The 14871-nt window shown below is 45.1% G+C and overlaps 2 protein-coding genes and 1 long non-coding RNA gene across 5 annotated transcripts; 2 read left to right on the top strand and 1 right to left on the bottom strand.

Annotated features, from left to right (window-relative positions):
* The first annotated feature begins 1239 nt into the window (after positions 1 to 1239).
* On the top strand, positions 1240 to 5955 carry dnajc27 (DnaJ (Hsp40) homolog, subfamily C, member 27). Its single transcript, XM_028010726.1, has 7 exons — positions 1240 to 2040; positions 2783 to 2865; positions 2942 to 3011; positions 3102 to 3266; positions 3348 to 3470; positions 3542 to 3702; positions 3773 to 5955. Exons 1-7 carry the CDS (start codon positions 1954 to 1956, stop codon positions 3903 to 3905), a joined length of 822 nt encoding a protein of 273 aa, XP_027866527.1. The 5' UTR covers positions 1240 to 1953; the 3' UTR covers positions 3906 to 5955.
* Positions 3677 to 8494, bottom strand: LOC114140685 (uncharacterized). Of its 3 annotated transcripts, XR_003594642.1 has the most exons (6): positions 8386 to 8494; positions 8061 to 8228; positions 7884 to 7947; positions 7480 to 7597; positions 6524 to 7028; positions 3677 to 3766 (listed from the first exon to the last, which is right to left on the bottom strand). It is a non-coding gene; the product is annotated as an uncharacterized LOC114140685 (long non-coding RNA). The 3 variants fall into 3 exon arrangements; XR_003594640.1 differs by lacking the exon at positions 3677 to 3766 and having other exon boundaries at positions 5480 to 7028; XR_003594641.1 differs by lacking the exon at positions 3677 to 3766 and having other exon boundaries at positions 5480 to 7025.
* On the top strand, positions 7214 to 14143 carry LOC114140665 (adenylate cyclase type 8-like). Its single transcript, XM_028010794.1, has 23 exons — positions 7214 to 7656; positions 7761 to 7958; positions 8036 to 8275; positions 8368 to 8596; positions 8694 to 8843; positions 8911 to 9041; positions 9132 to 9243; positions 9331 to 9458; positions 9528 to 9686; positions 9781 to 10015; positions 10097 to 10285; positions 10359 to 10459; positions 10676 to 10877; positions 11033 to 11128; positions 11336 to 11463; positions 11556 to 11637; positions 11713 to 11871; positions 11959 to 12105; positions 12470 to 12562; positions 12626 to 12740; positions 13300 to 13424; positions 13491 to 13589; positions 13652 to 14143. The coding sequence occupies exons 1-23, from the start codon at positions 7412 to 7414 to the stop codon at positions 13832 to 13834; spliced, it is 3546 nt and encodes a 1181-aa protein (XP_027866595.1). The 5' UTR covers positions 7214 to 7411; the 3' UTR covers positions 13835 to 14143.
* Positions 14144 to 14871: the final 728 nt, after the last annotated feature.

Raw genomic sequence — 14871 nt, 5'->3', positions numbered from 1 at the left:
TGCAGTTCTGTGTCTATCCTCCCGCTGGCTGCTGCAAGTGAAACATAAGTCAGCATTGCTTTTCTATGATGTTCGCTGTTTCGTGCTCTCTCATGCGTTCAGCTGCTGCTTCCAGTCACTGAAACCAGTCTCAAAGTTTGACTGAGTATTAGCATTGCTGAAAATGCGGCATGCAAAACAAAATGCAGCTCCGGTGGATGGAGAGTAGAGCAGCCACGGTCTTTCGATGTACTCACTATTTAACATCTTGCGTTTAAAGTGAGATTTGGAGAAGTGACGCTTTTGATGCTTGTTCTGATGCTTGAAAGCCAACATTCATATTTTGTCCTCGCTCAGCCCAGTAAGCTCGCACGGACTCGTCAATTTCCCCCCAATGCGCCGGATCGGTACTGGACGGATCCACAGTCGTCTTTCCATCTGCGGAAGAAGATCCCGCTTCCACCGACTCTGACTCCACAGACGCCAGTCCAGCCACCGACTCAGTCACGGTTAAAGGTTCTGGCGGGATCTTAGTGCCGGTGTTAGCATAGCTAAGGGTTCGAGGAGCGGGGGATAATGATGTTTCTGCTCCATCTCCGCTAACAGGTTGAAAAAAGCCTGTCAGTTTAGGCATTTTGTTTGTCGCGATGCTCTTTTTCTTTTCTCGTCCTTCTTTTCTGCGCTCCGCTGTCATATTTTCTGTTGTCCGCCATTGTAAAATAATATTCCCGTGACGCTCCTCCTCCCCAATGCGTAAGATGCGTCAAAAGTGGACCAATAACAAGCAAGCATTCAAGATGGACGTTTGCCAGAACAAATTGGAACATTTTTCATCGGTGCTGTCAAAATCATCGTAGTCATTGATTAAATTCTGACACTATCCATTCACAAAAATATAAAACATCCTTCGGGGCCCCCGAAATGCCGGGGCCCCGGGCTGCAGCCCCGGTAAGCCCCTGCTAAAATCCGGCCCTGGTCGGATCCATCCAGGCTTCTTTCACTACATGACCGGCTTCAGTCCCTGATCCAACTGGCTCTAAATAGTTTCTGTTTACTTTTCTAAATAAAAAAGAAATGATGCTTAATAAATTTCAAACATTTCAAAATAACTCAAGAACCCTGGCCTTCATATGTCGCAGGAAGGTCAAAGGTCATCACAGACGTTAATTAGCATTAGTGTGACCAGTGGACTTCTGGGTTGTGTGTGTTATGTGGTGATTGGACAAACCACAAAACACCAAGTCTGGGTTTGGAGGCCGTCTCTGTTAATTTAATCTCTCCCCAGTGAAACGAGGAATAAAAGGGAAGAGGAAATGAACAACTTAATATTTATAATGGTCCTGGAGGACCCTGAACAAAAGAAGAAGAAAGTAGGGCGGAGCTGGAGGACCAAACCCCTTATAGCAGGCACAGAGGAACAAAAGGACAGACAAGTATAAGAGGACAAATACATTAAAGAAAACATTTTGTGAAAATATACAACTATTAATATAGTTACATTAGCATTAGCTAACAACAGTCAGCTGGTTCTCACTGAGGGTCCAGCTGCTGCACTTACCATCATTACTCATGTGCCTCTTGCTTGTTCAGTTTTTCCTTCCACTAAACCTTCCAGTCAAACGTTTTTCTCATTATTAATATTATTATAAGAGAAACTAAACTGTAGACTTGAGCCACAATAATGTAAATGAACTAAATCTTTCTTAATGATCCAGATGGAGATGGATCTGTACCGAACCTCCAGTTGGTGGCAGTAACCCACCAGTTGGTTCCGGTCCAACACCAGAGCAGATCGGGTTCTGATCAGGAGTCTGAAACCGATCAGATTGAATGAAATCCATCATGTGTTGTGATTAATCCAGAGTCGGAGCTGCTCTGTAGCCGTTGTCCTGGTGGCTAACAGCGGGTTAGCACCGTTAGCCTGCAGCGGCTAACTCATTTTCACATTAAAAGTCGCTTTTAGCCGCAGCTACAATGGAAACAACAGCGACGAAAAGACGAGACAACAAGAAATCCCTGCGGGTTAAAGTCATCAGCCTGGGGAACGCCGAGGTGGGGAAGGTACGACAGTTTCTGACTATTTCACATCAAATCTACATGGAGACTGGTCCGGTGGAGCTGGACGCCCCAACACGGACTAACCTCACTGCTTTATATCATAATTAATTGTTTATTACACGTAAATACATGGAGAAACTGCTGACAGTCTGGATTACAAACCCTTTTTTAATGTTACTAAGGCAATACAGCGATGCTTTTAGTTCTGAGGTCAAGACGCTATTGTTTATGGTAGACTTCATTTAAATAATACGTTATTTTATTATTCCTCATAAGTTCTGTACATTTCAACACATTTGAATAAATGTCCAAAAAGGCTGATAAATGCTCTACTATTCGGCGTACACCTCACCTTTATAAATGCTTTATATAGATATTATAACGTATGTCATTCAGGAATATTACCTGATGCAGTGGGCTAAACTAAGTTAAAAAGGTATTTTCATTTACAGTCCCTCAATTTTTAAAATCTATGAGTAAATTAGATTTTTCTACCCTCTGATTCTGCAGTTCCTAGAACCAATGAGGCCTGAGTAAAGTTCTTCAGACAGTTGGTACATCAGACGTTTAGCACAAACCTTACAGTCAGTTTCTAGGTAAACTGATCATCATTGTTGACAGAACAGAAGAACCACTGATTTATTAATGAGTACGAAACCAACAGGTAATGCCTGGCCACAAAATGGAGGTAGGAGTTGAACATCCTGGTCCTTGACGTTAACCAGAAACCTGTTTGTACCTCCAGAGCTGCATCATCAAGCGCTACTGTGAGAAGAGGTTTGTTCCAAAGTACCTGGCAACAATCGGCATCGATTACGGAGTCACAAAGTAGGTCCTCACACCGACCGCTGTCCTGAACCAGACGGCTGTACGTCGTAGTGATGTGTGTGTTGGTGTGTGTCAGAGTTCAGGTCAGAGACAGAGAAATCAAGGTGAACATCTTCGACATGGCTGGACATCCTTTCTTCTACGAGGTGAGACCGTTCAGGACGTCGCAGGCGAAGGTCTGGACTCTTTCAGCAGGTGGAGGCTCAGCGACTCGTTGGTCCCGCTCTGCGTTTCAGGTCCGTAACGAGTTCTACAAAGACAGCCAGGGAGTGCTGCTGGTGTACGACGTGGGGCTCAGGGAGAGCTTCGACGCCCTGGACAGCTGGCTGGGGGAGATGAAGCAGGAGATGGGCTCTCAGGCCAACATGGACAGCATCGTCTTCGTCGTCTGCGCCAACAAGGTCCGACCCGATCAACCGGCAAGTCATCAATAACATGCTGAACAGCTCTGGGTCAGTCCTTCTGGTCTCTGGCCTCCTCAGGTGGACCTGACGAAGCGGCGGGTGGTGGATGAAGGCGAGGGTCGTCTGTGGGCGGAGTCCAGAGGGTTCCACTACTTTGAGACGTCGGCACAGAGCGGCGAGGGCATCAACGAGATGTTCCAGGTAGTCCTGACGTCCTGTGAGCCGCAGAGGTTGGTAGAGATGCTCTGAGGTTCTGCTGGTTTCCTCCGCAGGCGTTCTTCTCCTCCATCACTGACATGTGTGAGAACGGCGGGAAGCGGCCGGTGTCAGAGGTCAGCGTGGGCTTCACCAAGGAGCAGGCCGACACCGTTCGACGCATCCGCAACAGCAAGGACTCCTGGGACATGCTGGGGGTGAAGCCGGGCGCCACGCGGTGAGTCCGGATCCTCGCCGAGGTCCGACCTGCGGCGTCTCCTGACGCTGACGCTGTCGTCTGTCTGCAGGGAGGAAGTGAACAAGGCGTACAGGAAGCTGGCCGTCCTGCTGCACCCGGATAAATGCGTCGCCCCCGGCAGCGAAGACGCCTTCAAGGCGGTGGTGAACGCTCGCACCTCGCTGCTGAAGAACATCAAATAACAGAGACAGAGAACCGCCGCTGCTCCAACACGGCTCCTTATTTATCTGGATATTTAGTCTGTCTCTGTGCCACAGTGCTGTCTGCCAACCCTTAACCTTTAACCTTTAACCTGAGGACAGGCAGGTCTGATGATGAGGACGGCAGAGTCCACCAGAACCAACCAGGTCCATTTAGAGATCTGAGTCTGTCACTGAAATATTATTCAGATTTAACATCTATTATTTAAATATTTTTATTCTTTTCAAATGTTTAGAAAAGTTTCCTGTTTTTTGTAAAAATTTTAATTTTCTCTAAAATTATAATTTTCTTCCATAAACTTGTAAAAATGTGTATTTTAAAATCAAAATTAAATATTTATTATTTTAACATCTGAACTGATAAATTAATATCAGGATTCTTTTAAAATGGTTCCCTAGTATTATTATTAATAATAATCTAATTTTAAAAAATTAAACTTCTTTTAATATGTTACACTTTCTGTGAGCATCCACATATGTAAATTAGGTTCACAGATATTTAGGGAATAAATTCTTTTTAGAATTTTTGTTTAGTTTTATCAAATATTTAATTTGGTTATTTATATATCACAACATTTTTAAAAATACTAACACTTCATAAACATTGCACATAGCTTGCAAAATAACAAAAAGTGAAGTTTACTTTAGCCAAAAAAAAAGTAATTTTTTTTTTTAAATGCCAAAATTATAAGGAATTTTTATGTAGAATTGCAAATAATCCTTAAATTCTTTTTAGAAATTTGAGAATTACTTTAAATGTTTAATATGGATTTAGTGTTATATTAATAATAATAAAATGTTTTAAATTAAATGTTCCAAATTCAACATGTTTATAAAAATTATTCCTAACGAGTAAATGTCACTTCCTGTTGCTCTCATAATGTTTGTGTTCTGCAGCTGATGGACCGGCTCGGTTCTGTTGGTGTTCTGTTCATCAGAACCTCACCGTCTTTATAAAGGTTCCCAGGTGAACAGGTCATGTAGGGTCAAAGTGCATGCTGAATGTTGAGATGTGATCCTTTCTGTTCCAAACAAACTACCAGAACCCGACCAGAACCAGACCAGAACCAGACCGGCATGGCGCTCTGTCAGAGCAGGAACCAATCAGGAAATCTGTCCAATTACCCATAATTCATATGGAAAGTTTATTTACTCAATAATTTATTTAATTAGTTTTAACTTGTGATTTTTAAAGTTACACATTTTAGAGTCATTTGTTCACCTGATATTCATTCATTTATAAATGTCACTTTCAAACTAAGTTTTATATTTAAAAAGCTAAATATTTAGTTTGAAGCTAAGCATTTAGCTTGCCAACTAAATATTTAATTTTATACAAATTATTTAATTTGGAGCTAAATAGTTAACTTGCTAACTACACATTAGGTTTGTAAACTATTAGCTTACCAACTATATCTTAAATATTTAGTTAGCAAGCTAACTAGTTAGCTACAAATTAAATACTTAGTTTGAGGCTAAACAGTTAGCTAGTGAAACAGATAGCTAAATATCTATTTATCTAAATAGATATTTAGATAAATAGACTTGTCACCTTCATATTAACTCATTTTCATCAACAATTTTCATCATTTTATCTGAAATCTTGGTTTAGTTGGTTTAATTTGCAAGTTTAGTGATTAGAAAACATTTCTCTGAAACTATTTGGATGTTTTTTTGCAGAGGTTTACCAGAATATTTAAATTAATATTTTATTTTCCAGTGAAATGATGAGAATCAGCCTCTAAATTCTCCTTATTTCCACTGCCAAACGTTAAATCCTGTCCTTTATTGTTCAGTTTTAGCTGGACTTTCTTCCCTTACGTTGCCATAGAAACGGTCGTCATGTTTCCCCCTGAAGGTTTACATGAAGGATCCAACAGAACCATCTGTGACTGTTTACGGACTTTTATCAGGTCGACTGTTTGATGACAGCTGGCATGGATACATGTTATTAATCCAGTTTTATATTTTTACATGTTTGTGTCCACAGGAATGAATAAAATCAGCCTGAGCTTCCACATGTTCAATCAAACTGATTCATTGTTTCATTTTTCTAATTCCACTGAATTTGTTTTTTTTCTCCAGGTTTTTAGTTATATTTGTGATTTATAAAGTGAAATAAGTCCTGATATGGATGATTACCAGGAAATACCTTCATTACTTCACATCCAGTCTGGACATTAAATACAGTGAAGAGGTTTCGCCACCAGGTGGCAGCACACTAAACCTACATCAGTGGATCCATTTTTAGCTCCCTGATCAGATACTTACAGTCCATCTTCTCAGGTTTCTGTCCATCTGTGAAGTTGCCGTCAACATGGTCACACAACCCGAGCACACAAACACAACCTGGCCTGGTTGGAGGCCTGCCAATCCCATCAGGCACCTGAACGGTCAGACACAGCCACATGCTTAATCTGGCCGATTAATGAGCCGCCTTTTGTCCATTCGAGGGGTTCCTGATGGGATTAGTGCAGCACTGGGACATCTGCTGGTCAACTTCAGCTCATTACACCAAGCTGCTGCGCCTCACTCAGACCTGCAGTTCAGGAGCTACAGGTTCTGGTTGTGACCCGAGAGTACCGTCCGTCTTTACTCACCGACACCATGAAGACTGGACGCTTCCTGCTGACGAAACCTTCATGAAGAAATGAGGAGCTTGGAAAGTGTGTTTGTTTCCTGAATAAACCATGATGAGCTGAACAAGATGGAGTTGATGGACCTGAGATGAACAAGGAAGCAGCAAGGAAACAAAAACAGGACAAAGACAAACCAGAGTCCTTACTGGAGATGATCAAATCAATTCTGCAACCAGTGAGTACAACTATGACTCCGTTCAGTTTTTCATCCTATAAACTAATCTTCAGAGGATTCAATAAAACCCTTTACCTTTTCTTACCTACTGATTTGTTCCCATTGAGCCAATTTAATCCAGAAGGTCTACCTTCAGTTTGGTGTAAAGCAGCAATCCTCTTTAATGGTTCTGGATACTTTTACATGGTTGAATCAACAGGAAGTTGAAGTACAGCATGGCGCTGGCCTCACCTGGCATTAGATTAACACCATCTGCTTCATCAGCACTGACAGCGTCAATGGAGGCCTCTGCTAATTACAGACAAGAAAACCGGAGCATTATGATCAGACACAACGTAGAAACCACTAAATAAATGGAAATAGAGAATAAGATGCACTTTAAAGCATAATAATAATAATAAAAACTTGTTATATCTGTCAACGTTAAATCCTCTAGGAATCAACAATGTGCAGTTTGAGAAAACCAAAGAGGCAAAGAGTAGAACCCTGAGGTTCACCTCAGAGAAAGGTTTGACCCATGATTTAAAAACCATAAAGTGGAAAATGAAGGGACCTATCAGATTATTATTGAGTGACTGCACTGATTTGGCATAAAGGACAATGGTCTGGCAGAGATCCTGACTGAAATCGTTTTATGGTTTCTGCTCCACACAGCTCCGTACCTCAGTCCTACCATGACTGAAAACCACACCACTCTGATAAATGGCGACTGTGAGTCAGCCAGACAGCCCAGTGACATCACCTTCAGTGCGAACATCAGCCCCGCCCAAGGTCTACGAAGGAAACGTCTGCTGTGGCAGACCGCCGTCAGGAACATCATCGACCAGCACAACCTGTACTCTCTGAGGCTCGCTGGCGGCCTGGAGAGAGGCAGACACCGCATCACCGTCACAGACGCCTACATTGCTGACATCAACAGGTACGACAACTGATGCCATCACCTGATGCTGATGGCATCAGGTCCCAAGACCAACACATTGGGATGTTTTGGTCTTTAATTGATTCCTTTCTGTGGCTCTGCAGGCAGATACGCAACAAGACGTCTCGTGGCAATTTTTGGCAGAAGCGTCGTTCGTCTGCAGCTCGAGTTCATCCAGCAGCTCCAAGGATTTCTGTACAAACACAAGTCGCACAACGTTTGCTTACCGATGCCGACTTCTTTGTGTCGTACGGATCGACGATCCGAGGCGTCTTCATTCCTACCATGCAGCTGACATTCAAGTAGAGAAGCACAAACAAAAAGGTAAAACAGTCTGATGTTGAAGTTTTTAAAACTTGTGTCTCATCTGGACCACCAGGTCTGCTGACCTGGAGTTGACCTACCAGCAGTTCTCCTCAGCTCAGCGAAGAACCTCTCTGGTTGTCACCAACCTCATTGACATCTTCATCCGACTGTTCATCTCTCTGGTAATGTGGCCAACAGGCTGGGGGGCGATGGCTTGTGACTGGCTGACTGGCCTGTCGCTCGTTCTGTGGGCGGGGGTCTGTGGCCTGGCAGTGGCAAACCAGGAGGTGATGACTTCACCACAGTGGCTCAGGTATGTCTGAAGCTTAAGGCTGTTCACCCTCTCAACAATATTTGACGACCAACTGCTAAAAACAGGTCTGGACTTGCTGTCCGTCCTCTCAGGTCCCTGTCGGTGCTCACCTGGGTGTCTCAGACTGTCCAGGTGTTGGTCGGTGTTTTCAGCTGGGCTGAAACCGATCACTCCTGGTATGTCTTCTTCACTCTGTTCTCCACCTACACCCTGTTGCCGCTGCCCCTCCCATGGGCGATTGCTGCAGGGACAATCACATCCACCCTGCACCTCCTAGTGGATGTCTGTTGGCACTACAGTGACCAAATTCTGATCAGAAGGGTTAGAAAACTTTTATACTTTCACTTTTACTGTCATATGATTTCCCTTTTCATTCTAAATGCTTTTCCACCTGCTTTATGTTCTGTCCTTTGTCCAGGTGTTCTCAAAAGGCTTGTTGTACCTGGCGATGAACACCGCCGGTATCTTTATGAACTACCTGTCTGACCGGACTCAGCGGCAGAGTTTTCTGGAGACACGGAGATGTATAGAAGGACGAGTCCGACTGGAGAGGGAGAACCAAAGACAGGTAAAGTCTTCCCCACTTAGGCACATTTACTCTTATGTAAGACAAACATAAGAGGTCTTTCTCTCAGGAGCGTCTGGTAATGTCCATCCTACCACGCTTCCTGGTTCTGGAGATGATTGCCGACATGTCTGCAGTGGATGAATATCTGCTGCCTCAACAGTTCCACAAAATCTACATCCACCACTACAAGGACGTCAGGTTGCCAAACACTTTCTGACCTGAAGCAAACAGATTTTATGTGACCTACAGCTTCTGACACACCAGGAAACATCTTCTCTGTTTGTCCAGCATCCTGTTTGCAGACATCATCGGCTTCACATCTCTCTCTTTGATTCTTTCGGCTCAGGAACTCGTTAAAACTCTTAACGAGCTTTTTGGACGCTTCGACAGGCTGGCTGAGGTCTGGTCACCTTTTCAACAGTTTCTAAAATAAAAACTGTAACCCTCCTTTGAGGACGAGGTTAAAGTTTCTCTCGTGTGTGTGCAGGAGCACCAGTGTTTGCGGATAAAGATCCTCGGCGACTGTTACTACTGTGTGTCTGGAGTCCCAGAGCCCCAGCGCGCCCACGCCCGCTGCTGTGTGGAGATGGGCCTCAGCATGATCAGCACCATACGGTAAGAAAACAGACACCCCAAACACCAAGTGTGCAGAAGTTTCTGTAACTCATGAACATGTTGTTGCAGGTATGTCCGTCGGGAGCTGCAGCAGGAACTGGACATGCGAATTGGTGTCCACTCGGGTTCTGTCCTCTGTGGGGTGTTGGGTCTTCAGAAGTGGCAGTTTGACATCTGGAGCTGGGATGTTGACATTGCCAACTGTCTGGAAGCTGCAGGAGTTCCAGGGTCAGCACCTTAAACCAACACCTGGGTCTCCCCAGAACAGCTAAAACCAGCTCATGTTTCCAGTCATTGGTAAAGAGATGACTTCCTCTCTCAGGCAGGTTCACATTTCACAGGCCACTCTGGACTGTCTGGGTGGGATCTATGAGACAGAACAGGGCCACGGCCAGGACCGGAGCGAGTTTCTACGGAAACACAACGTTGACACTTACCTTATCCGCCCGGCAACACGGGAGGAGGCCCAGCCCCCTAAAGCAAGGCGTCCAAGTTATGATGAACTGACAACTTGGAGTGCTGAGTTGCCATTTGGAGACATCCTGGGAATGAATTTCGTAAGAACATGAAATATAGGTGACAAAAATATGGATAGTTCAGGAGTCATGTCATTATTTCTTCCCTTGTCCTTCCTATAGATCCTGGCCACTTTCACCAATGGCTCTCTCACCCAGCTGCCCAATCACATCGCAGCTCAGCGTTCCGGTTCACGGGAAGTGAACAAGAGGATCCGTCAGGCAATGGAAGTGCGAAGCAGTGAGCGAATGAGGAAAGAGCACATCACCACTTTCACTCAGGTGTTCAAGGACTCCCAAATGGAGGGAAAGGTAACTTCCTGTTTGGATATTGGCTTGTTTGTTTCGGGTGTGATGGGCAGGTGACGGATGACTTATTTTTCAGTATTCTCAGATGAGAGATGAACTCTTCAAGTCTAACATGGTTTGTTCCTTCATCCTACTCATACTGCTGATGGCTGTCCAGGTGCTAATTCCTGCACCAAGGTATGCTTCTCCATTAACCAACAGATTAATTCCTACCAAAACGTTTCTGATGACATAAAACGGGTTTTTAAACTGAATTGTTTCAGTTTTATTTATATTTAATGGTACACTGCTCCTCACAGACTTCTGGTATAAACAGAACATCATCAGCGAAACGGGGAACGCTGAGTATTTACCCTCGTTTACCAGACCGGTGCTGTTTTTGTCTTTGTTGAGGTGGAGTCCGATGGTGGCCCAGTTCATCATCAGTGGCTTTGTCTACTTCCTGCTCCTGTTGTTGACTCTGGGGGAGGAGTTTAAACGTTGCCCCTCCCCCCTACAGTCACTCTGCTGCTGGGTTCATGAAACCAAGTACGCACGAACTGTCCTCATGCTAACCGCCATCACCGTCAACTCTGTGATCGCCTCTGTGAACATCGTAAGTCTGAATGTTTTGATTTTAGTCATTTTGACAGTCAACCCACAGAAGGTCATTGGCTTCATGCTGTGTTCAGGGCTGCTGGGAAACTGGATCCGCTGCTGTGAAGGTCAAAGTTTAAGCACTGAAGCAAATTAAGTTTCTTCTTCTTTCAGCTCTGGTGTGATTGGTCAGAATCCGGCGTTACTGAAGCGTTTGTGACTCCACCTCCCTCCAGATGGTCAGACATGAACATCTGTACTCATCCAGAGGTGAGAACTCCTTCATTCTGGACTCCCAGAACATGAAGCTGAAAACCTACAAACGTAACCTGCAGCTGTAGCCTGTAGCATTAGCCTGTAGCATTAGCCTGTAGCATTAGCCTGTAGCAGGAACATGACAGCGGCCTTCAACCTGTGCAGATTTTTGTTGACAGTTCAGTGGTCGCCATGGTTACCTGTGGAGCTTTTTGTTGACAGTTCATGGTGCTGAGCGCGGTGGTCGCCATGGTTACCTGTGCAGTGTTCCTCAGGCTGAGCTGCATGCTGCAGCTGGCCTTCCTGCTGCTGACCGCCGGGTTCTACACCTACATCATCGAGACTCAGAGGTACGTTCAGGTGCCGTGGGACGTCTCTGAGTGGACGGACGCCTCACGCCGTCCCCTGTCTCACCTTGTCCTCCCTGTTGATCTGAGGTCAGCTCCCAGCAGCTCTGCCAGGGGGGAGTTTGCCTGGTTCTCATGACGATGTTCGTGGTCGCAGTCCTCTACAACAGCAGACAGGTGAGGCCAGCAGGACAAACTGCTCACCTGAGCTTCTGTCTTCAGCATCTTATTCTCGCTCTTCTTCGTTGGTAGCTGGAGGCCATGGCGCGGCTGGACTTCCTGTGGCGCCTGCAGGCCGGGAAGGAGGTGGAGGACATGAAGGAGCAGCGTGAGCACAACGAGTGTCTGCTGCTCAACATCCTGCCGTCTCACGTGGCTCAGCACTTCCTGGAGAGAGACACCAACGACGAGGTGACCGCCTGGACGGACCGATCCCATGATGCATCAGTCTGTCTCTGTAGCTGGATGAACCAACCTGCCGCTGTGTTTGGACGCTAGGAGCTGTACGCCCAGTCGTACCAGCGGGTCGGGGTTCTGTTCGCCTCGCTGCCCGGGTTCTCTGACTTCTACGAGCAGAAGGAACTGGTCCATCAGCACGTCGAGTGTCTGCGACTCCTCAACCACATCATCAGCGACTTTGACGAGGTCAGAACGGCTCAGACTCGGTTCACTGGGATTGATTAAACTTTATACCAAAACGGGCAAATTTAAAGCATAAATTCCCTAAATTAAGAATAAAAAAATCTAAAGGAACTCCGTGTTTCAGCTTTTAAGAAATTATTGACTTAAGATAAACTCCCATATCACATGAAAAATTACGTGAGTCAGTTTTTCCTTATGTTTCAAGTGTACTAAGATATCAGTTGTTCTCTATTGTTGTTGGACAATATATATTTTTGTACCATTCTCGACTCGTGGTCAGTGGCTAAACAAAATCATTTCGGGCCTCAAACGGCCCCCGGGCCAGACGTTGACCCACCCTGATTAACCCGCCTGCCTGTCGCTGCAGCTGCTGGACGAGTGTTACTTCCAGGAGGTGGAGAAGATCAAAACCATTGGCAGCTCCTACATGGCCGCCTCGGGCCTCTCACCTGACAGACAGGTGAGTGTCCTCCTGCCTCGGCTCGGTGCTGCGGCCGGTTGCTAACGGCGATGTGTCCATCAGGACAGCGACGACGGCTGGCGTCACCTCAGTGAGCTGGTGCTGTTTGCTCTGGCCATGCAGGAAACACTGCGGCAGATCAACACGCAGACTGGGAACCAGTTCCAGCTCAGAGTCGGTGGGACAGAAACACACACACAGACAGAAAACACACAGATACACACACAGAGACAAAAAACATGCAGATACACACACAGAGACAAAAAACACACAGAAACACACACACAGACAGAAAACACACAGATACACACACAGAGACAAAAAACACACAGAAACGCACACACAGACAGAAAACACACAGATACACACACAGAGACAAAAAACACACAGATACACACACACACACAGAAAACACACACACACACAGAAAACACACAGACAGAAAACACACAGATACACACACACACACAGAAAACACACAGACAGAAAACACACAGAGAGACAAAAAACCGACAGATACACACACAGAAAGAATTTCATTTCAAATTCTCACCTTATTTAAAAAACTATTTTCATATATTTGTATTTGTTTTTGTTTCTTATAAATTAGATTTTTTTATTTTATGTATATGTTCTTAGTTTTTTCAATTCCAGTATTTCCCATTTATTTCTTTCTAAATATTAATAACTCTTAAAGTCATTTCAAATCTTCATGCAGTTCTCTCTCTGGCCTGCAGGTGTCGCCCACGGCCCGGTGATCGCCGGTGTGATCGGCGCCACCAAGCCGCAGTACGACATCTGGGGGGCGACGGTGAACATGGCGAGCCGGATGGAGAGCACCGGGGTCAGCGGGAGGATCCAGGTGAGCGCACCTGTCTGTGGGAGGAGCTTATGCAGCCATCATCTTCATCATCTTCATCTCCTTCAGGTCCCAGAAGCCACCAGCTGCATTTTGGTGGAGCAGGGCTTCCTACGGCAGCTCAGAGGGGACATTCATGTGAAGGGCGTCAGTGAGCGACATGGAAAGGTCGGTAGTTCAGCTCCAGGTCGCGGCGTCAAGGTGAAGCTCTGACGCGTCTCCTCCTCCAGGTTCGGACCTTCTTCGTGAGTAATCGGGACGAGCGGTCCAGCTTCGTGGAGCGCGGCGGTGGGCGGGGCTTCAGCATGAACAGGAACACGCTGGGAGCGGTGGTCTACAGCCTGGTGCAGGCCAGGAAGAGGGAGAGGCTGAGGGAGGAGAACGGAGGCTTCCACCTGGTCCAAGCCTCATGATTTTCAAAATAAAAGTCTTCCTGCGACTGATCTCAGCAGAGCATTGAAGGCAGATTCGCACATGAAACCCAAAGAAATGTTCAGACTGATCTTTTACCTCAAAGTTCTGACAAACCGGGGCCAACAAGCTGGTCCTTCCTGACCCGACCCAACTGGACCTGACGAAGCCATAAAGACACATCGCTCAGTGTTAGGTTATTTTTTACTGTTTGAAGGAGCTGTAGCGCTGAAATGTAAATGTTTGGAGGTTATTGTTGTATTTTTGTATCATTTTAATTCCTATAATGTAAAATAAAAACGTATAAAACATGTCAGTGAATTTATTGGGAGTGGAGTCCCTCAGGGTTGTGTGTTCGGTTCCCTGCTTGTAGCTCTGCTTGTTTCACATTAAAACGCCGCGCTGCATCGTCTCCATGGTAACCAGCAGCAGAGTCTGGATGTTTCTGAGCTCTGGAGGGCAAATCGAATCGATTCGAAGCCGTGAATCACATGAAGCTCAGAGTGAAGCGACTCTGATGTGAGTCAGGATCCAAACGGGATCCGACCTTTAATACGGAGGACAGAAAAGAAAATTAAAGATTTAAACTGAATCAGAGCGGGTCAAAGGTCATCCTCAGTGAGGTTACAGATCCATCAGCAGGATTATGAACACATGATTTTAGGTTCCTTTTACACACAGGATCATGTTTTATGACTTTTAAACATTTTTACTCAGATTATCTTCGTCTCATATTGAAATTGATGATCAGAAACTTTTAAATTGAATTTAAAAAGTAAAGAAATCTGAAAAGGTTCAGATATTTTGTTATATTTCTGTGTAAATATTTCACTTATTGATAATAAAGTGTGACTGGATCCGTGCATCTAAAGAACATTTTATAATTTATTAGTTTTTTCTGCGTATTGAGTGTTTTATTGTATTTTTATGATTAATAATCGTCGTTTTTACTCTCCATGTCTGCAGCATGTGACCTCACGCCTCTGAACCCATTACCTAAGCCATACTGTCCTGACCTTTGACCCCCAGCTGTGAATAA

This window comes from Xiphophorus couchianus, chromosome 24 (genome assembly GCF_001444195.1).
Source record: "Xiphophorus couchianus chromosome 24, X_couchianus-1.0, whole genome shotgun sequence".
Classification (NCBI taxonomy): Eukaryota; Metazoa; Chordata; class Actinopteri; order Cyprinodontiformes; family Poeciliidae; genus Xiphophorus; species Xiphophorus couchianus.
This window is presented reverse-complemented; position numbering and strand designations above follow the sequence as displayed.